Here is a 23039-nt window from a genome sequence, read left to right as displayed (position 1 = left end):
GCTCAGATGGAAAGAAGCGAGATGTAGTGATTTAATACGTAGAGAACCCGAAATGCTGTTGCTAAGGGCAACAGCAAAACCCTAAAGGGTTACCAACGGGTGTGGCAGTAAACTCCGTGGTCAGAGATGGAATAATAGACACAAGGAGAGTCTCCACAATCCTAGTCCTCACTTGCAGTGCACTGGTTCAGCTTACTGCCACTAAACTGACACCTGAACACCTTGCACAGCGAGAAAGGATTTTGGCAGGCAAGTTTGAGAATACAGCCGCAAACTTGCTAGGTTCACAGAGTAGCAAAAGAACCCCAGCAGGTTAAACGACTGACTCCAGTCTTACTGCTAGGTCTGGATTGGCAGAGTGTAATACCAAATCCCCAGGCCTATTTGCAGTAAGCAACAAACAAATACAAAGTTTACACAGTACTAGCTAGCTTTCAGGAACTGACTAACCAACAAAGAGTCAGCATCATCTGCCTAACCTGAGAAGAGGGTTTAAATAGTAGGTGCTGTTCACGCCCCACTCAGACCTCACAGACTGTGAGCACAAAAACCAGCACCGGATCCCCTGCCGTGCACAGAGCCTGTAACCACTGCACAGCAAAAGACCCGAACCTGAGTATCAGCTACGCTCAGGTTACTCCGCTAGCACTTGTCTCCCGGTTGCCATGACGACGTGGCAGCACAGAGCAGGAGACCCTAACAGTCGAGGATCATTCCCAGAAAGAACAACCTCCTGGTTGGCTCCAAATATGATTTTAAAAGATTCAGGATCCAACTGTGTTCCCTGAGTAGGTGGGTCGTGAGAACAATGGACTGTAACAGCTACTCCTTGGACGATGCTTTTATCAGCAGATCGTCCAGATACGGAATTATGTTCACCCCGTCTGTGGAGGAGAACCATCATCTCTGCCATCACCTTGGTGAATACTCACGGTGCTGTGGACAGGCCGAATGGCAGGGCCTGGAACTGAAAATGAGTGTCTAACAGTGCGAATCGGAGAAAAGCTTGATGCGGCGGCCAAATCGGAATGTGGAGGAACGCATCCTTGATATCCAGGGATACCAGGAATTCCCCCTCCTCCAGACCTGATATCACCACCCTCAAAGACTCCATTTTGAATTTGAACTCCCTCAGAAAGGGGTTTAGCAATTTTAAGTTCAAAATAGGTTTGAACGAACCATCCGGTTTCGATACCACGAAAAGGTTTGAATAGTAACCTTTGTTTTGCAAATGGGTTGGAACTGGTACAATGACCTGTGACTCCACCAACTTCTGGATGGCTTCCTGTAGGATAGCCCTGTCCACCAGCAAAGCTGGCAAGCCTTATTTGAAGAATCGGTGAGGAGGGAGATCTTGAAACTCCAGCCTGTATCCCTGGGACACAATATCTTGCACCCAGGGATCCAGGGCGGACGACACCCAGACATGGCTGAAATGCCTGAGTCTCGCCCCCACCGGCCCCACCTCCAGGCCGCGCTGTCCATCGTCATGCTGAGGACTTTGGGATACCTGAAGCAGGCTTCTGTTCCTGGGAACCCGCTGCAGCAGGTTTCTTGGATTTTGGCCGACCTCCGCTAAAGAAGGTGTTGGACGACTTGGCCTTTCTTGTTTTAGCAGCCCGAAAGGACTGTGAGGCTGCTGAAGAAAAAAAGGTTTCTTCGTAGCAGGTGCAGCTGAGGGAAGAAAAGATGACTTACCCGCTGTAGCCATGGAGATCCACGCATCCAACGCTTCCCCAAAGAGAGCCTGACCTGTGTAGGGTAGGGTCTCTACACCTCCCCTGGATTCCGCATCGGCAGGCCACTGGCGCAGCCACAGTCCTCGACGAGCTGAGACAGACATGGAAGATATCCCTGCAGCCATTGAACCCAGGTCTTTCATGTATTCCACCATAAATCCTGCAGAATCCTGAATGTTACGTAAAAACAATTCAACGTCACTTTTATCCATAGTATCCAAATCCTCAAGTAACGTGCCTGACCACTGTACTATAGCTTTGGAAATCCATGCACTGGCAATAGTAGGACGTAGTATCGCCCCTGAAGCCGTGTATATGGATTTGAGCATAGTGTCAATTTTGCGATCAGCCGGTACTTTTAACGTGGTAGATCCGGGGACAGGTAAAACCACCTTTTTTGAGAGTCTGGAACAGACGCGTCCACTATGGGTGGGTTTTCCCATTTTTTCCTATCCTCCTCAGGGAAAGGGAAAGCAACCAGAACCTTTCTAGGGATCTGAAATTTTTTCTCTGGGTTTTCCCAGGCTCTCTCAAATATAGCATTTAATTCCTTAGACGCAGGGAAGGTTAGCGAGGCTTTCTTATTGTCAGTGAAGTAAGCCTCCTCAACCTGCTCAGGTGTTGTATCAGCAATATTCAACACATCTCTAATGGCCTCTATAATCAACTGCACCCCTTTTGCAAGAGATGCAGCACATCCCCATCACCGTCTGCAGCATCAGAATCGGTATCTGTGTCATCTTGCATAATCTGGGTAAGAGCATGTTTTTGGGAGCATACAGTAGGGGCCCCTGAGGTAACAGAACCGGACCAAACTGCCCTAGAGTTCTGTAAAACCTGAGTTGCAGATTCATTTTGTGCAACTCTAGTAGAAATCTGAGAAATCATACTTTTAATAGAGGCTAACCACTCAAGACTCCCTTGCTGGGATCTGCACTAACACAGTGCAATCCTGATTACATGGCATGGGATCATCCTGACAGGACATATCCTCTGCAGCATATGACACAGAGTCCCTAGACAAAGCTTAATGCAGACCACAAACATTCCACATACACACAGGGAAGGGGCAGACAGAGTTCCCCCCCTAAGAATGGCAAGAGAGACAAAGAGATTGGAGCCAACCCACACACAGCGTTTCAGGATATAGGGAAACCCTTATCCAGCGCTTACTGTGCACCTTAATAGGTTGCACAGTACAGATTTACAGCCTCCCCTCTCTTCTACAACCCCCTGGTACCGTATAAGACAGCTGGAGTTGATTTGGAGGGACAGCTCTCACTGACAGCGCTTCTACAGGCAGGAAAATGGCGCTGAACGCTGCTGGGTCCGCTCTGAGGAGAAGGTTCGGCCCCTTCAATGGCGCTGTCTTCCTGCTCTTCTGAAGATTATACTGGCCTGAGGAATTGTGCTGGCAGCGATCTTGGGACCCTGACAGGCTTGGAGGTCAGTGTAGGTGCTGGCTCAGGGCGCCCCTCACAGAGCCACAGCATGTACCGCTGAGCCCCGGAGCGCAGTTAGTACTGTGCTCCATACGTTGTTGCCGACATCTTCACACCGGCTCCCCGTTTGCCAGGGGGGGCGGTTACTAACTCGCCACAAATCTTCTGGCTCTGTAAGGGGGTGGCGGCATGCTGCTGGGGTGAGCGATCCCCTGTGGCAGGGAACGTTCGATCCCCTCAGGAGCTCAGTGTCCAGTCAGCGGAGATAGTGGCTCAGACCCCGCAGGGCGGACACTACTCCCCCCCCTTAGTCCCTCGAGGCAGGGAGGCTGTTGCTTGCAGCCTCCCTGTGCCTAAACTCTATTCAAAATAATAAAACTAAAAGAACTTCTATGGAGCTCCCCTAGCTGTGACCGGATCCTCCAGGCACATTTTCTAAACCGAGTCTGGTAGGAGGGGCATAGAGGGAGGAGCCAGCCGACACTCTCAAACTTTTAAAGTGCCAGTGGCTCCTAGTGGACCCGTCTATACCCCATGATACTAATGTGGACCCCAGCATCCTCTAGGACGTAAGAGAAAGTGACAATATATAATTGAACTGCAAGATTTAAAGTAACAATCTTTTTAAAGACAAAATCAACCTGGTCGTGCCTTTAAAAAAAGAATTGACACTTTCTATAAAACAGCAATCACAGTGTGTATACTGCACCATTATGCAAGAAGCAGGAAACACATAAATGAAGCCATAATTAAAAAATATAAAACATTGGTGTTCGGTGGGGTAGTATGTAAGCTTTACAAGACTCCCCTGCATAATAGTCTAGGTAAGTCTGACCAAAATCCGAAGCTGCCATGTGAACCTCCTGCATGGAATTTTTGTCTCTACTCTTGGCAAAATGAGTTTAATAAGGTGACAAGATCTATACATTTTTGATTGTATATACAGTAAAGGACAAAAACTTGACATCCACTATGACCCATTTGTGAAGGCATGTAGTCAACGTATATATGTCGACACTCAGAATGTTGACTGGTGAAATGTTGACATTAGTGTTAGGCTGTGGGCAGGAGGTTTAGGGATAGGCACTAGAAAGAGGGAAAACTGAGAAATACTTACCAGCACATTGGAGGTCTGACCCAGAAGTGCCATCCACATGACTGCTGGGACCCGAAAGATGCTGCTGGAGCTGCTGCAGCCTCAAGGAGAAGGTACATGACTACATGATGAATGTTGACATAGTCAACATCAACATTATGACTGTCAACATTTCGTACACAACATGCTTGTGAATTATACTTGATATAGTTTTTTGTTTTGTTTTTTAAACAATTTTTTTTCTCCCTAATGCTGGGTACACACTGGCCGATATATATTGCGGGTGCCTCGGCCAGTGTGTCCCAGCAATATGTCTGTGAACTACTTCATCCACAGACATACTGCGTCGGCTGTGCAGCACAGCCGATGTCCAATATATCTACAGATATATTGGTGCATCGTGCTGTATGTACTGGTGATCCACTGACCACTCCTTCACTTGTTGCACAAGCTGGTGCGGTGATTGACATCTCAACTGGGCGGGTGCATGCAAATGCCCGCACAGTTGTGATGTCAGCCACGACGGATTGGCCATTGTGAATGCAGAACACACTGACTGATCCGTCTATAGATATATCTGCAGATTAATTGATCTGCAGATATATCTATAGGTATGTACCCAGCTTCACTATAAAATATATATATATATATATATATATATACATACATACATACATACATACATATACACACACATACATACACACACACACACACACACACACACCTACAAATACAGTGCTGATGCGCAGACAGTGCACATCACTTTACTCCTTGTACTGAGCCAATTACTTTGGCTTGTGGATCCATATACAAAATCAGTGTTATCAAGTCTAATATGTAACTCAGAGGCAGGTGTATTAAGCCTGGAGACAGTATAAGGAAGTGATAAACCAGTGATAAATGCAAGGTGATAAACGCACCAGCCAATCAGCGCCTAACTGTTAATTTACATATTGGAGCTGATTGGCTGGTGCGTTTATCACCTTGCACTTATCACTGGTTTATCACTTCCTTATGCCTTCTCAAGATTAATACATCTGCCCCTCAGTGAGCTGCTATTTCACAAATTCATGGGTAAGTACATTGATTGCTTTAGTTCCATATTAACTGAAGCCTCATTTGCTATCACTTTGCATAGTTATGTTCCAGTATTGTATAATTTATATAATATATTGGGGTTTTTTTTCTAGTACAACTCAAGGTGCTTCACTTGTGCAGAAAATAAAGAAACCATGAACCTAATAAAGGGTTTTAGATTTGCAGGATACAGGTACCATGAGCATAATGCAGAGGTGAGGCAACCATTTTGGGTCATTAGATCCAAGGATTATTTGTCCTACTCATGAAGCTACCAGATGAGGGTGCACATCAATTTTTTTTATTATTCTGCAAAAAATTGCTACAACTTCCTCATAAAGAACCGCAAAATTTTCAAAACACTTTATATACTTCAGATAATTTTGTACAAAATAATGCCTTGACATTGTAAGAACTTGTTCAGACATGTGACTAGATAGTGGTGTGTTACCAGTGCTCACTTGCAATTGCAAATGTTACACAATGGGCCTAATTCAGATCTGATCGCAGTAGCAAATTTGTTAGCTAATGGGAAAAACGGAGTTGTTAGCTCGTTGCCGATTTTCGCTATGCTGCGATTTGTTGCTAAATGCGTATGCGCATGGTACGCAGAGCGCATGCGCTAAGTTATTTAACACAAAACTTAGTAGATTTGCTGGTGTTCCTGCGGTGCTTTTCAGTCGCACTGCTGATCGGTGAAGATTGACAGGAAAGGGGCGTTTCTGGGTGGTAACTGAGCGTTTTCCGGGAGTGTGCTAAAAAACGCAGGCTTGTCAGGGAAAAACGCAGGAGTGTCTGGAGAAACGGGAGAGTGGCTTGACAAACGCAGGGCGTGTTTGTGATGTCAAACCAGGAACTAAACGGACTGAGCTGATCGCAATCTAGGAGTAGGTCTGGAGCTACTCAGAAACTGCAAAGAATTATTTGGTAGCAGTTCTGCTAATCTTTCGTTCGCTATTCTGCTATGCTAAGATACACTCCCAGAGGGCGGCGGCCCAGCGTTTGCAATGCTGCTAAAAGCAGCTAGTGAGCGAACAACTCGGAATGAGGGCCCATGTGCACTGCAGGGGGGGGCAGAAATAACATGTGCAGAGAGAGTTAAATTTGGGTGGGTTATATTGTTTCTGTGCAGGGTAAGTACTGGCTGCTTTATTTTTACTATGCAATTTAGATTTCAGTTTGAACACACCCCACCCAAATCTAACTCTCTCTGCACATGTAATATATGCTCCCCCTACAGTGCACATGGGGGGTCATTCCAAGTTGATCGCTCGCTGCCGATTTTCACAGCGCAGCGATCAGGTGAAAGAGCGGCATTTATGCGCATGCGTATGGGCCACAATGCGCACGTGTGTCGTACGGTTACATAGCCCATTGTGGTTGTGCACAGGTTCTAGCGAAGATTTTCTTCGCACTGACGGCCGCAAGAAGATTGACAGGAAGGGGGCGTTTCTGGGTGTATTCAGGGAGTGTTTGCAAAAACGCAGGCGTGTCTGAAAAAACGCAGCCGTGGCTGGGCGGGTGTATGACGTCAAATCCGGACACGAATAGGCTGAAGTGATCGCAAGCGCTGAGTAGGTTCAGAGCTACTCTGAAACTGCACAAACTGTTTTTGCAGAGCACGGCTGCACAAGCGTTCGCACTTCTGCTAAGCTAAAATACACTCCCCAGTGGGCGGCGGCATAGCGTTTGCACGGCTGCTAAAACTAGCTAGCGAGCGATCAACTCGGAATGACCCCCATGGTTTTGCCAATTAGCTAACAAATTTGCTGCTGCGATCAGATCCGAATGACCTCCAGTGTCCGTATACTGCTCAGATTACCACATAGGAATTGGCTAAACTGTTCAGATAAATGTTAACTAGCTGTGGGTTATGTTTAGAAAACATGACGAAATTCACCTTTGTCTAATCACAAATCTGTACATGCCCTTATGAGGACTTGTCCCACTGTCTGTAAATATAAAAAAATAAAAAAATTGTCAATAGTGATGTCAAATTATTAGAATCCATCCAAAAAATGTGGTACGGCAATAACAGTTGGTGTATGCCGACAATGGTGTATAGTCTTTCAAAGAGCATTTGGGTGTCTGTTAAGTAGCTCTCTATAAGGATGGTCCTTACCCATGAAGATGGTTTCCTGGAATGGAAGCAGCACTTCTCCATCGCACCCCCTCTAGAGAAGAGGGACCTTCAGGGACAGAATTTCTCTTTTTAGCTCCCTTGTTTAAATAGGTTGGGAGCAGTGCAAGAGGTAGGGGAAAATCGCGATAAGCATGTAGCAAGAAAACCCCTAGAACAATTGTGGTAAAGCCACTGACTGCCCCCACCACACTTCCCCCACTGAGGTGGCGCCATTCTTCAAACAGAATAGCGGAGCATGCAAGTACTGAAGAGGTGAACAAGACGTAATAAATTGGGGTCACCAGGGAGGCTGTAAATATGTCCAATGCCCTGTGGAGAAAGAAGACCAGTAAAAACAGATCTAAACGATATGGCAGCATTTAGCAAGATGTAAGATAGTAATTACCTGTTGAGATAGTGAATCTGCACAGATATGCAGATGCATAAGCAAAGGAGGAGGAGCCATCCAAGGGGATCCTTGTACACTGCTATTCCTGAGAACAGGCCCCTGATGGCGATACCCAGACCCTTCACACACGCCACAGACAGTGAGCCTAATAGCGAGCATATCATCACGTATACGAGCACATTCGTGTGACCCCAACGAGGTGCAGCCAATGTAGCTAGTGCGAGAGATAATAGGACCACGCATGCAGCATATGCCACAAAGCCTGGGGAGTGATACAAAACAGTGTCAGCAATCTTCTCCAGATGCAGCAATTTACATTTGTACATTTTATAACAATGTGTGATAATACTGGACCATCAATACTGAATTTAAAAGGCAAGAATTATCTATTTTTTCACAATTTTTTATTAAATTAGTCTTAATGATAATCTAATAGTAAAAGGCTCAATTTAAAATATACATGATACTGATAAAAGGTTAGGATTGCCATTGGCAGAACCACACTAGAAGTACTGGATGTATTTTCTTAAATGCCGATTTTAACTTAGGTATTCTGAGGTCCGTCTTACGAATTCCAGGGTGCCCATCTGTTAGTTCATTGCCACTTTCTCTCTTTTTGCCCCTTTTGAGCTACTTTTGTTTGGGGCAGTACCTTTGTGAGGTCTAAAGCTACTCTGTGACTGCTCTTTCTTGCCTGAGGTACATCACCTGTTTCTTCTCAGCTTCTAGTTGTGTGGGTTACCCAATGATTGTACCCCAATTAATTAGTGTTTGGGCCATCCCATTGGCAGAAGCACATTTTTTTAGTATTTGGCCTAAAAATAAGCTTTCATATCTATGCAACAAAGGCCTATGCAACAGAATGCTAGTTCTAAAAGCCTGATGAACATGCTTTAGTGCTTATAGTATATAATATACATATATTGGCATTGTATGGAACAGCTCATTAGGTGATTCACTTAGGGTTTCTCCTTCAATCCATAGGGGACACAGGCTTAGACAGTGGGTATAGGCTGTGCAGCAAGAAACTGGGCACCAGTAACTTTTATTCCCAGCAGCGCAGGCTCCTTCTCCCCTATACCATGCCCCCAGACTAGTTTGGTGCCTGAAAGAGCGGGCACTGTTTTAGGGGGGGCTGCTTTTAAGTATTCAAGGGTACATGAGCCTTATTCTTTCCATACATAAAGGAGCGGTAGGAAATGTATATGTTGAAAGGACAAGTGGGAGAGGGGAAACAACCCTAAAGGGCCTGTGAATGCCAAATTGTTTCCTCACAAATATTTAAAATGCCCGCTCTAATATATATTGTAAACGCCTGCACATCTTATCACCATTTTGCCATGAATGTGCGCTGTACATTGCAAAACACTGCATCCCATAAGAGAAAACAATACACCCACACATTATCCGAGTTCCAAAGCTCATTGATGTATATATTTGTTATTAAAAGGATATGGATTCAATATATTACAATGTACAGTATACCTATAGTTACATGGTTACACTCACACAGTAAGCAGTTAAAACATACAGTTACATACAGTTACAGGCCAGCATACAATACCATTCCCTCAATGCATCTTATATCTCTCTCTCTCTCTGTAAAATTATGCAGGCATTGGTCTGCCAGCAACTCCATCATCCTCTGGTACAAAACAGGAACTGGCTTCCTGTGTGATCAGCAATGTGTTATCTAGTTTGGGGGGAGGGAACTTACTCATTCATGATGAGTCACTAGTCTCTTTGTATATGCTAATCAGGTTCAACCTTGAAGACATCCAAAGGGCTGGCCTGAGCTTCCTGTCCACTACCTGTTTGGAATATCTATTGTTCTAATAAAAGTGATTTTAGCTTTTATACATTTAATCATAATTATTTGTTGCAATGTCTTACAACTTAATAACAAGTATCAAATGAATCTACACATTAATCTGCTTGCTTTAATACCAAATATGACAAGTGTATCTGGTTTCGTTCAAATAATACACATACATGACATTACTTCATTATATAATTTTCAATCATCATGATGTCTGGCGCTTGATATTATTATAGTTATGTACTGTATGAAATAAGTGTCGAATCCATCTCTGTGGCATGTCCGTGTAAATGCGTGTGTTACCATATATTGCTGTGCTCGCTGCACATATTTGCAAGTATAGCGACTCATAATGTGTGTAGTTTGTATGTTCTTTTTATGTAATATTTTGACTTCGACAGTCCACCCTTCGGCAGTAAACAATAACTGCCATCAATTATTAACATAAGAAAAAATATTTCATACAATAATCGGTGACCTAGACACAAGTATGCATTTCGCAAATCAGACACTTGACTATATTTGGGGAAGACAGGGAGGAGGAGGAGACATCCTCTATATGCACTCGGCGGTCACGGGACCACTGGTTGGGTGTGGGACAACATTCAACCTATAGAGTATGCTGGGACAGTGCTTTGGCCTATCTTGTCTGATTTGCACGAACATTTCACACATACATGTACCTATGTCTTTGTACACTGATGTTTGGATTCGATTTAGGTTCTGCTGGGTAGATGAAGAAGACACAAACAAATCGTGAAAGTGACATATAAAATTTTCATGATCTACATATTTCTATCATTTTCTGAACATTGTTTCCATTTCTGGAACGTATGCTAGGTCGGTTTAATAATTGAACAAGGGTTATAAATAGTGTCCTTCCTAAATAACATAAACCTTCGGAGTTCGGAGAGAGACACTCATAAACCTTTCTTCCACATATGTTAATGAGCTCTTTATCTGCAATGTGTGAATAGCCATTGTCTGATTGTTCCCGATTACGTCCGAACTCCATAACTACTAGACATTTGATTTTTCTCTGATTTTAACAAACTGATAGGCTAATCCTGGGATCCTATAAGGAAATCACTCCTTCCTCCAGAACCAGTTCCAGTCCCACACTCGACTCCTCATAAAAAAAAAAACCTAGCAAAAATAGAATATCCTGAAAAAAAATGTTTGTCAGCGGGAAAGAGAGAAAAGAGAAATAGAACAAAACAACTCTTGTTCATAATAAAGCAATTACAATGACTGGTCTTTCTGCAGTCCTTTAGTACGCTCAGGTAGTGTTCAACAGTGCCGCCTCTCAGTCTTCACGGAACAGAGTCTCTGGTGATACTTTTGCGATCTCACTCCATTTACGAGTTCCTTCCGGACTACCGACTTTCCTGCAATGGGAATCGTGGACCCAAGTGACAATGCTAAATTCCTTTGTCGTATAAACAACCCTTTATGAAGCTAAGAACACTGTACGCTGTTTACTTAAGAAGTACCGTAATGGTACGCTAGTTGCGTAACGATCGCTCAGCCGTAGGCGAGACGCTCAGGCGTCACGTTCGCTCACGGCCCAGGGATCACAGGACACGTTATTGGTTATGTCTAGGGGAAAGATTCGCTGTAACGTAGCGTACGCTAGAGACCACGAGGAGGTCACCAGCGATGCAGACGCTCACAACACTATACCTTTATGTTAAACCTTATACCGATGAAACACGCAGAATACCTTAATGTGAGTACAGGGTGTAAATGCAACCTTGTGTAACCTGACTAACTACAAAGCTGATTGAGCGTCACCGACGCTCAAGTGAACACTTAACACTATAGTAAATACACCGATACTGGTTTAGGTTTCCAAAGCCTATTAACTGTATTATATCTAATATATTTGTAAAAGGGGATAACAGTACATATGATACGCTACAATATAACAGAGACCTCCTAACCACAGAACTAAACAATAAATACAATAAGACAATACTACGCTGACCTAAATGAAATACAATACAATACTATAATACTATAAGGTATTTAAGAGAAAAGAGGAGAGATAGAGAGAGAGTGAGAGAGAGATTGGCTCGCAGAAAGACAATGATTATGGAGAGAACTTACGCACAAAGGGTATGATCGCCAGCGCCTCGATATCCAGCTCCCGATTATCAGCAGATAACCGTTGATGAGAGAGTGAGAGCTGGATGTGGTCGGCCTGCCTATTTATGCTCCACACACAATGCAATCTCCTGGTCCTACAATCCCATTGTCCATTGGCCGAAGGAATTCGGCCCTGCATCATAACAAAAGGTCATAGGGTGATTCATACAGGTGGGCTGTGACGATTTCCAACAGCTCAGGTGGGTGGGAAACTGGGTTTCCCGCCGCATACCTGAGTATGTGTAAATCATAGAAATGGACATAAACTTCTTATGTCCATAACTATTCGCACGAGCGATTAATACGCTCCAAACCAACACCGGAATATTGCTAATTAAATACTCTTCCGATGGGTACCAAACACTGCAGTATGATTCCTGTTAGACCCTTCGTACGATGCAAAGAGGGATTCCTCAGCTCTGGGACATTGTACTTTAACCAAACTTACAGAAACTATCAAAGGGATCATGATCTATAAACTACATTAATTGTGAACATTTGTAACTAATGAGTCGCACGCTACGATCACATAAACTCTACCGTAAATGCGCATACTGCGCGTGCGAGTGCACGCTATTGCGGGTATGCGCTTCCACGGGAGAGCGTACGCATGCGCAGCACGGACCAGTGTGCGGTGCAAATATGGCAACGTGCATTGAGACATTTTTCTGACTTTGACAGTCCACCCTTTGGCAGTCAATAATAACTGCCACAAAACATTTAAGGAGAAAAATGTAAGTCAGGGGTTAATTGATTTCCATGGTTGGGTAGGGGAGGAGAGAGGAGAAGGTGTGAAGAGGGTATGACCTAGTGGGAAAGCAGAAGCATGTGTGTATGAGTCCATGTTTGGAGGGTCATGTATCATCGTGCCGTACGTGTGGTAGATCAAGCTTCGAGGTATTGCGAAGTATACATTTGAATTCCTTCTTATCCTGTGGTACAGGTCTGTGGATGGGCTGTCAAACTTTACCGAGCTCATTTCGGCTGTAGTTGTAACAAAATGGGGATGCACATTTTAGTTGATGATACATGAATGGGGGAGGTATGTGGTTGCTGATATCTGTGCCTGAATTCCCTATCGTCTATGTGTGTCATTACCTGAGGGTTGTAGAGATGAAGGTAAAGAACACTTATGGAAAATGCAATGGTATTCTATGTCAGGGAAATGTACATTCGTCGATTGAGGTCTTGATTGGTGTCGGTTGATTGGAGTCTTCTTCTTTGTGCTTTTGCTCATAAATCGTGAGTAAAGCAAACAACGTCCATGGATTTACAAAAATGTTGGGCTAGCGTGATTTTAAAGTTCCTAGGGAAACTGGGGTACCCATGGCATTGTACATCCAAATCTTGTATATCAGGTCGTCTGCTCTTCTTCTTTCCATCTTTCCGTTGTCGGCCCCTTGGCTCATCAAATCCTTCGTCTACGTGGGTCTTTGTACCTCGGAGGAAAACATAGAAATGGGTGAAAGACGGACCGTATACTCATTACATCATTACGTCATGGTTTCTAGCATTGGGTCATAAATCAAATCCAGGTTAATTACAGTTTCCTCACTCCTCAAGCTCATCACTTTCGTACTTTGTTTACACCTCATCAAAGCCTGCCCGCATCTAAATATCAATCCAAACGATATAACGACACCCAAAATACACAGTAGAAACTTTCCAACATCCATTATGACTCCTTGAGCCCACTCTCCCAAACCGGAGAACCAATTTCGCGGGTTCAACCATGACACCCAACCAGTCAGCTCATTACCTACAGCAGCAAGGGTGAGATTGTGTTTTCGACGAAATTCCCACTTTAATTGCAGAATATCATCCATCTTTTGGTCTATGACCTCTACCGGATCCTCGGTGCTATTGGTGATATACGTGCAACACTTTATGCCGTACTGTGTTGCCAATGTAACACAATATCCGCCTGTTACTGCTGTAAGATAATTAAGAACCATCCTATGCTGAACTAGTTCTGTTTTGTAAGCTTGAAGTTCTCTTCCAGTGTATCTAAACGTGTCATCATACATTTCAGTGATATTATCTAACAAATTGGCGAGTGCGGAAATGTATCTATAATTCATCACTCCTCGAGCGGTACGAGTGAAATCTAACGCTACCAGAACCTGAATCCCGGTGGATTCATGGATAAGATCAGAGGCCGGATGCTCTAACCTTTCAGACAGTTGTCTTTTAACTCGGTGTTCGTAATGAGTGTGAGTATAAGGAGCTTGGGCACCACGGTGTATGTCCTTCATTTTGTCATGTGTTACAGTCATCACTTCAGGCAATACTTTTCCAATATAACACAATCCTTCAGAGTTTGGGGCAAGCCACTTGTACGCCTTTCTCCCGCATATGAAATATGCATCATCGGGGAGAACATATGGGACGGAGAAGGACATGACCATGTTACAAACCTTCCAGGTGAAATCTCCTGACCCTAATTCTTCCATCTGCCTAATGCACGTATCGGTTTGTACGATATGTGCACAGTATCCTGGTGATACCTCTCCAACTCTAGTAATCCTATTTCCTAAGGTATATCGATACCGGAAAGATTTTCCTCTACTGGCTATGTGGCGTACGAGCTCTGTATCTGTAGGCATTCTATCTGCTCTGTGTGAAAAGGTCATGGTAAGGTTGCTCCATGACACTTCCCAATTTCCCGGTTTTCTGGGATTGGAGATGTTAAAACATATGAGGGACCTATCCACATGGTATTGGTGGAGCTTCAAACTAGGAGGGCTGGAGATGTTAAACCTCCGGTCCACCGGTCTCCCACCACTTAGCTCAAGTACCTCCCCTAACGTTAAAGGAAATGGTACTAGCCCTGATTTACTGTGACCCTGAGGTACTTGAGAGCATACCCAACAATCTGTTTGGTTTAACACGCTACCCACTAAGGAGTGATAGTCACTCAATGGATGCCGGTCTATATGGATATTAAAACTAGATTGGCATTTCTTTATGCATCCATCTTCAACCAGATTATCACAGAGCCTACAGATACAATTTTCCTCAGCTAACAATCCATCACAATTTCTTCTATCGGATCGTTTTCTGATACTCGCCTTTGCTTGTTGGATTGGTTGATCTTGGAAAACTACGCCTCCATCATCATAATCGGAATCCATTCCAGAACCTCTCTCGACCTCTATGGTACTCTCGCCGGAATAGACTGCTCTGGTCAACATTATAGTCAACATCAAAATCCGGATCACAGTCTCTTGGGGCAAGTCCATCTTTGAGGAGGAAATGGAGAAGATTGAGAAGGGGGAAACAGAAATTTTAAGGGAGAGGGGATGGGAAGTGGAGAAAAACAATAAAAGGGAGAGGGGAGTCGACAACTGCTTCCGGTCTTCAAGGCTCAGGTGCCGCCTCAGTCCTCCTGGAACAGACACTCCAGTGATACAACCTCTACCGTCTGTTCCTTATCACGGGACTTCTCTGGATCAGCAACCTTCTTGCAGTGGGATGAATGGACCCAAGTCTCTCTCTCAGCAACCTTCAATGCTGTGGTGCTAGTCAATAAGACCTGGTATGGTCCTTCCCATCTATCAATAAGACAACCTGAGCGTAGAAAATTTCGTATCATTACATAATCCCCAGGTTCAATGTCATGACAATTACTATCTGGTAAATCAGGAATCACCAACTTCAGATTATCATTTTGATTCCTCAACTGCTTACTCATATTAATCAAGTACTTTACAGTTACTTCATTGTTACATTTCAAATCATCCTGAGGGTTAATCATGACATGCGGTTGTCGACCAAACAAGATTTCAAAAGGGGACAGATTAAGAGGGGACCTGGGAGTGGTTCTGATGCTATACAAAACAATGGGTAAAGCTTCTGGCCACGTCAATCCTGTCTCTGCCATTACTTTACTCAATTTATTTTTAATAGTGCTGTTCACTCTTTCGACCTTCGCACTCGCCTGTGGACGGTACGGAGTGTGCAGCTTGCTATCAATTCCCATCAACTTACACATTCCTTGGAAGACATCACCTGTAAAATGGGTACCCCTATCGCTTTCAATGATTCTAGGGATACCATATCTACATACAAATTCCTGCACAATTTTCTTAGCTGTAAACATAGCGGTATTTGTAGCTGCTGGAAAAGCTTCGACCCAATTTGAGAAAACATCTATACAGACAAGTACATACTTTAAATTTCTACATGGGGGCAATTGAATGAAGTCAATTTGTATTACTTGGAAAGGGCCGCCGGCAGGTGGGATATGGGATGGTTCTGTAGGTATTGCCTTTCCAATATTCTTTCTCAGACAGGTAAGGCATGACATTGCTCTTTTACTAGCATGAGAGGAGAATCCTGGGGCGCACCAGTATGCTCTTACCAATTTGCACATCCCCTCCTTGCCTAGATGAGTCAGCCCGTGAGCTGCTTCAGCCAGACACGGAAGGTATGCCCTGGGGGCCACTGGTTTACCATGTCCATCCGTCCAGAGCCCTGAGGACTCCTGGCCATATCCCTTTGCCTTCCAGACTGCTCTCTCCTGAGTGGAACACAAATTCTGCATTTCACACAACTTTCGTGTGTTGATGGTATTAAATACCATCAGTTGTGTGGTGTCTGTCCGTATGGGGGTAGCAGCTGCAAGCTTTGCAGCTTCGTCTGCTCGGCTGTTACCAAGGGATACTGGGTCTTGGCTATATGTATGTGCTTTACATTTGATAACAGCCACTCTGTCGGGTTCCTGTATCGCTGTTAGAAGCCTTTTTATATGAGCTGCATGCGCTATCGGTGTGCCAGCTGCCGTCATGAAATTTCTGAGCCGCCATAGGGCTCCGAAATCCTGGACTACCCCGAACGCGTATCTGGAATCGGTGTAGATATTGGCTGACTTTCCCTTAGCCAATTCACATGCTCTGGTTAGGGCGACCAGTTCAGCAACCTGGGCTGAGTGAGGTGGGCCTAGTGGTTCCGCTTCTATGGTGTCTTGGTCATCTACGACTGCGTATCCAGTACACAAGTCTCCCGAGTCTGACTGTCTGTGACAACTACCGTCCGTGTAGAACGTGAGTTCTGCATCTTCTAGTGGATTGTCACTGATGTCAGGCCTTGCGGTAAAATTTTGGGTCAAATATTCCATACAATCATGTGTATCTTCCTTTGCATTAAATCCTCCTTCCCCATCACTCTCACCTCCCACCCTTTGTGCCTGTCCAGGCACACCTGGGAGAAATGTTGCAGGGTTTAATGCACTGCATCTCCTTATGGTGATGTTTACGGGGGCCATTAATGCCAATTCCCATCTCGTAAACCTTGCTGATGAGACGTGTCTGGTTTGGGCAGAATTCAATAAGGCAGATACCGCATGCGGTGTATGGATTGTGAGGTTGTGGCCTAGCACGACATCTTCGCTTTTTGTCACTAGCAATGCTATCGCTGCAACGCTACGCAAGCATGTGGGGAGGGACCGCGCTACCGTATCTAGCTGAGCGCTGTAGTATGCAACTGGCCTGCTGGCATCACCGTGTTTTTGTGTTAGTACACCTGCTGCGCACCCAGCACTTTCTGTTCCGTATAGTTCAAAGGGTTTCCCATAGTCTGGCATACCTAGTGCTGGTGCCTGCGTTAGACACTGTTTGAGTCTCTCAAATGCTGTTTCAGATTCGTCTGTATGCGAAATCTGATCAGGTTTGTTTGAGGAGACCATTTCCTGCAAAGGTAGTGCCAATATGGAAAACCCTGGGATCCAATTACGGCAATACCCACACATTCCTAAAAACGTCCTGATCTGTTGCTGGGTTTGTGGCAGTGTCATGTCTCTAATGGCTTGGATTCTATCAGTGGTCAGGTGTCTCAGTCCTTGTGTTAGACAGTGTCCCAAATATTTTACCTTAGTCTGGCATAATTGCAACTTGTCTTTGGAAACCTTGTGACCTGTGTCTGAAAGATGAAACAGGAGCTGTTTCGTATCCTTCAGGGAAGCTTCCAGTGAATCTGAACACAGCAGTAAATCATCCACATACTGTATCAATACTGATCCACTTTCCGGTTGGAAAGACTGTAAACAATCATGCAAAGCCTGAGAAAATATACTTGGACTATCTATGAAACCTTGGGGTAACAGAGTCCACGTGTATTGGACTCCTCTGTATGTGAATGCAAACAAATATTGGCTGTCAGGGTGCAGAGGTACCGAAAAGAAAGCGGAGCAGAGGTCAATAACAGTGAAAAATTTGGCAGTGGGAGGAATTTGCATTAGGATGACAGCTGGATTAGGCACTACGGGGAACTGACTCTCAACTATTTTGTTAATCCCCCTTAGATCCTGCACTAGCCTGTAACCCCTCCCCCCACTCTTTTTAACAGGGAAGATGGGACTATTTGCTGTGCTGGACGTTCTTACTAGAATGCCCTGTTGTAGCAAGCGCTCTATTACGGGAAAAACTCCTAACTCCACCTCTGGCTTCAGAGGATACTGTGGGATTTTTGGAGCTATCCTACCATCTTTTACTTGTACTACTACTGGAGCTACGTTTGCCATTAATCCAGTGTCCTGTCCATCTTTTGTCCAAAGTGACTCTGGTATCTGAGATGTCATCTCTTCTACCTGGGATGGGTTCCTATTTGTCATAATGGTGTGTGACATTAATTTTGATGGGGAGTCTAACATGTCTCGTACTTCCTGAGCGTGATTCTCAGGGATGTCCAAGAATACACCTTCAGGAGTACAATAAATGACGCAACCCATTTTACATAGTAAGTCTCTTCCCAGGAGATTAGTTGGTGCAGATGCAGCCAGCAAAAAGGAATGCTTGGTATGCAAAGGCCCTATTGTAATCTCGGCTGGTTTGCTAACAGGGTAGTGCTGGACTACTCCTGTTACTCCCATGGCTGGAATTGTCCTACCAGTGGTTCTCATGCCCACTGTCGAATTTATCACTGACTTGGCTGCCCCTGTGTCTACAAGAAAGTTTAAAGTTTTACCAGCTACATTGATTGCAATTTCTGGTTCGTTTCCAAGATTAGCAATCAACTTAACTGGCTGCAGATTACAGGTATGGCCACACCCCTATTGGGTATGCTGACCTCCCTGAATCCCGCTGGCAGCAACTACTTGTGAGGGAGTTAGCTGGGAACTACCAGAGGCATGCCAATCTCTGTTCGGGGGATATCTTTTTGTTTCCCCTGTATGTGGCTCAAAACTCCGCCTCTGTGGACCCTGCTCCCAATGTCGTGTGTTGTGTTGTTGTCTAGGGGGTTGAAAAGACCTTTGTACATTCTTTGTTCTACATTCTCGTGCAAAGTGTCCCGGTCTGTTACAAGAAAAACATGTTATTACACTTGCCTTACCCACAGGATTCGGTGGTACATACGCAGGCTGCCTTGTGGTCAGCGCCTGTATACTTACGGACATCAACTTATCACTTTGCGACTCCCTGTGCCTAGTGATATTTCTGTCGTGATCAATAGCAGCCTCTCTCAAGGTGGACACTGACAGACCTCGCCAACATGGCTGCGTGGTCTGTACCCTAGCTTTTAATGTTTCTTTCAAACCATCCATCAGTACAGATACTGCTACTTCTCGATGGTTTGGGTTGGTCTTAATGTCTTCTATACCAGTGTACTTTGCCATTTCTAATAGTGCCCGGTGAAAATATTCTGTTGCCGTTTCGGACTCCTTTTGCTTAATGGAAAATATTTTATTCCATTTAACAACGGCTGGGAAATACTCTTTTAGCTGTAAATTTATCCTTTTTACATTATCCTTGTTGTACACGTCTGTAAGCGGTACATCTTTATCCAATGCACAATCAGCTAAAAACTGAGTTGCATCAATATTGGAAGGTAAACAAGCTCTTAGCAGTATCTGCCAATCCTTGTTGTTGGGTTCTACCGTGTTACCTAAATCCCTGATGTATTTTTGGCTAGCAACTAAATCCTTTCTGGGGTCAGGAAATTCGGACACTATTGTTCTTAATTCCATTCTGGAAAATGGAGTGTACATGGCAATGTTCCTTATGGGAGTGGCTCCAGAGACATCTGTTTTTCCATTGGGGACTGCTATTACCCTTACAGGAGCAATTCTAACAGCCTCTTCCTGTGTAGATTCTACAGCTTGTTGTGGTACAATTGTTTCAGTGTAGTGCATGGTGCCGTACTTACCCGTTGACACGACCTCACCTATCCCTCCGCTAGGGGCTTTCACTAATCTCGTGGGTGTCGCTGTGCCTACTGTGGTCTCTGCTATGGTGGCTGCAAGAGAGAGAGCTGAAATTGTTGCTGAATCGTCTTCTTGATCACACTCCTGAGGAAGGTTCAAAACAGGGTACATCTTGCACGGGTTAATACTTGCATGAGTTATTTGGTTAACATCATTAACATTTACAGTGTTACTAAGAGTTTGTGTTTTACAACCCAGTGCGTTTCTCTCCGCAATCAACTTTTCTCCTGCAATGTATGGTGGGGGAGGAGCTGTGGCAATCAACTTCCTGACTGCCCCAGATCCTGCCGCCAGAGCCAAACCTCTCTGTATCTCACCTTCCTGGTGCCATAACTGTAAATAATCATGATGCTGAATTCGTCTCTTTGCTGATTTTACGAGACATATCCTCCTCCTTAAATTTTGTAACACTTCTGGACTGAAGCTATCTATTCTTGGGAATTTGTCCCTGTCTTGTACAGTCATTCTCTCCCATTCATCACATAAAGATTCGGTGTGAATTCCATATTTTTCACACATTACATATCGTGCCGACCCAACTGGTCGGTTCACAGAATCAACCTGAACCAGGGTTGATCGCCCCCTACCTGAGCAACTGGCCCCCATAGTCTGCAGGTGTTGCTTAGTCCTCCTTGGATCTCTGTATCAAGGTTTTCAGCAAGCCTTTTCAGACAACCAAATTACTCCACAGTAGGCCGGCGGTGGCGGTTTACCGAGTACCCCACTCACTCGCCCACCTCGACCAATACGACCTGATCACACCGACGTGGTGCTGGCGTACTCGATACAGGGCCCCTATGGAACCTTCAGTTTACTGGAACATATGAGGGTTACCCGCAGGACACTTACTCTTTCCAGTAAAGGTGGGGTTGTTAGATAGTTCCTGAGTGACCAGCGAACTTCCCTTCCAAAAATAAAAAATTACACAAATCACGTCAGAATGTACAAATAGCGTTTGTGACCACTTTACTCTAATGGTATTAGGTCAGATCACTAACTACTGCACACAATTACGTGCGGTCCAATCGTTCAGTACACGAGCACTACTTGTCATGTACTGAAAGATCAATGGAATCGATGTTTCCGGCCGCGATTCCTTCAGCAAGAGCTTATGGCCTATATGGGTTCTGCACCAACACCCCAGGCGTTGTGCCACTGGACTTTTATAGCGGACCTTTTACCTTACGACCTCCTGGTCTTGTTACCTTATGACCTCCTGGTCTTGTTACCTTATGGTCCGCTATACTCTAATGCTCAAATATTATTTAACCAGGGATGCCTCCCTGGCCACCGTGTATGTCACTTACACGTATGTCCCTTGACGAGTACCCGGCTTTCCTTTTGGTTCCACCTTAAAGTTATATAAACTTTTGTATACAAAACACACTCACTCAACACATGTACACTTTGTTTCTATATCTATTTCTGCGCAGAAATTGTCTTCAGGCCAAGAGTGTTACCAATTAGGAGCAGGATCTGTTAAACTAAATTTCAGATTTTCTAAAAACAGATTTGCGTTATTTACCGCTTCGCGTTATCTACCGCTGTGCGTTAATTATCGCCTTGCGCTAATTATCGCTTTGCGCTAATTCAACTTTTTCGTGACTTGAGCTACGTGAGCGTAACCGGACGCTACGTTGCGTAATGAACGCTGCGTGCGTCTGCCTTTTGGATTGCGTACGCTAGTCTTTGTTAGCGACACGTGTACGCAATGCAAAGGATCCACCGTAACACAATATATTTATTTATCAATGTAGGTGATCCCTGATCATCTACCGCAATCCACACTGACTGCCTTGTATCTCAGACAAACCGTGTGTTTGTTCTATACTTTAACTATCACCTCTACTATTAAATAACAGCAAATCTCTTTTTAGCACTTTCTATCAACTATAAAATTTGGCAGACAGGAATAGTGATATACGAAAAAATGAAATACACAAGTGAAAAGAAATGCAGGTATGTATGCGTACGCAAGACAAAAGAAAAATAAACAGTTTTAAAAAGACACAAGCGTTTTGTTCTTACTTCCGGTTACCGGGTTCCTTCAGCACTCTTTATCTAAGCGAAGCAGACGCTTATCCCGTCAGCACTGTGAGACAACCTCCCACCCTTTGCTGGAGGGATAATGTCTGCTGATCTACCTAGTGCAGATGTGAAAAGGACCGGACGAGCCCGCAATTGACAATGCTAAATTCCTTTGTCGTATAAACAACCCTTTATGAAGCTAAGAACACTGTACGCTGTTTACTTAAGAAGTACCGTAATGGTACGCTAGTTGCGTAACGATCGCTCAGCCGTAGGCGAGACGCTCAGGCGTCACGTTCGCTCACGGCCCAGGGATCACAGGACACGTTATTGGTTATGTCTAGGGGAAAGATTCGCTGTAACGTAGCGTACGCTAGAGACCACGAGGAGGTCACCAGCGATGCAGACGCTCACAACACTATACCTTTATGTTAAACCTTATACCGATGAAACACGCAGAATACCTTAATGTGAGTACAGGGTGTAAATGCAACCTTGTGTAACCTGACTAACTACAAAGCTGATTGAGCGTCACCGACGCTCAAGTGAACACTTAACACTATAGTAAATACACTGATACTGGTTTAGGTTTCCAAAGCCTATTAACTGTATTATATCTAATATATTTGTAAAAGGGGATAACAGTACATATGATACGCTACAATATAACAGAGACCTCCTAACCACAGAACTAAACAATAAATACAATAAGACAATACTACGCTGACCTAAATGAAATACAATACAATACTATAATACTATAAGGTATTTAAGAGAAAAGAGGAGAGAGAGAGATAGAGAGAGAGTGAGAGAGAGATTGGCTCGCAGAAAGACAATGATTATGGAGAGAACTTACGCACAAAGGGTATGATCGCCAGCGCCTCGATATCCAGCTCCCGATTATCAGCAGATAACCGTTGATGAGAGAGTGAGAGCTGGATGTGGTCGGCCTGCCT

At 44.4% G+C, this 23039-nt stretch overlaps 1 protein-coding gene across 2 annotated transcripts in view; it reads right to left on the bottom strand.

Annotated features, from left to right (window-relative positions):
• Window positions 1-5636: 5636 nt before the first annotated feature.
• LOC134948751 (magnesium transporter NIPA2-like) overlaps window positions 5637-23039 on the bottom strand; it is a 61041-nt gene continuing 43638 nt past the window's right edge. Inside the window, exons 6-7 of one of the 2 annotated variants that reach the window (XM_063936949.1) lie at window positions 7886-8150; window positions 5637-7809 (exon numbers count right to left, since the gene is read on the bottom strand). In XM_063936949.1, the coding sequence (XP_063793019.1) occupies window positions 7476-7809; window positions 7886-8150 (599 nt within the window). In that variant the 3' untranslated portion in view covers window positions 5637-7475. The remainder of the gene's footprint in view (window positions 7810-7885; window positions 8151-23039) is intronic. The other variant, XM_063936950.1, reaches the window with a different exon arrangement.

This window comes from Pseudophryne corroboree, chromosome 8 (genome assembly GCF_028390025.1).
Source record: "Pseudophryne corroboree isolate aPseCor3 chromosome 8, aPseCor3.hap2, whole genome shotgun sequence".
NCBI lineage: Eukaryota > Metazoa > Chordata > Amphibia > Anura > Myobatrachidae > Pseudophryne > Pseudophryne corroboree.
Note: the sequence above shows the minus strand (reverse complement) of the source record. Positions and strands in the feature narration are given on the sequence as shown.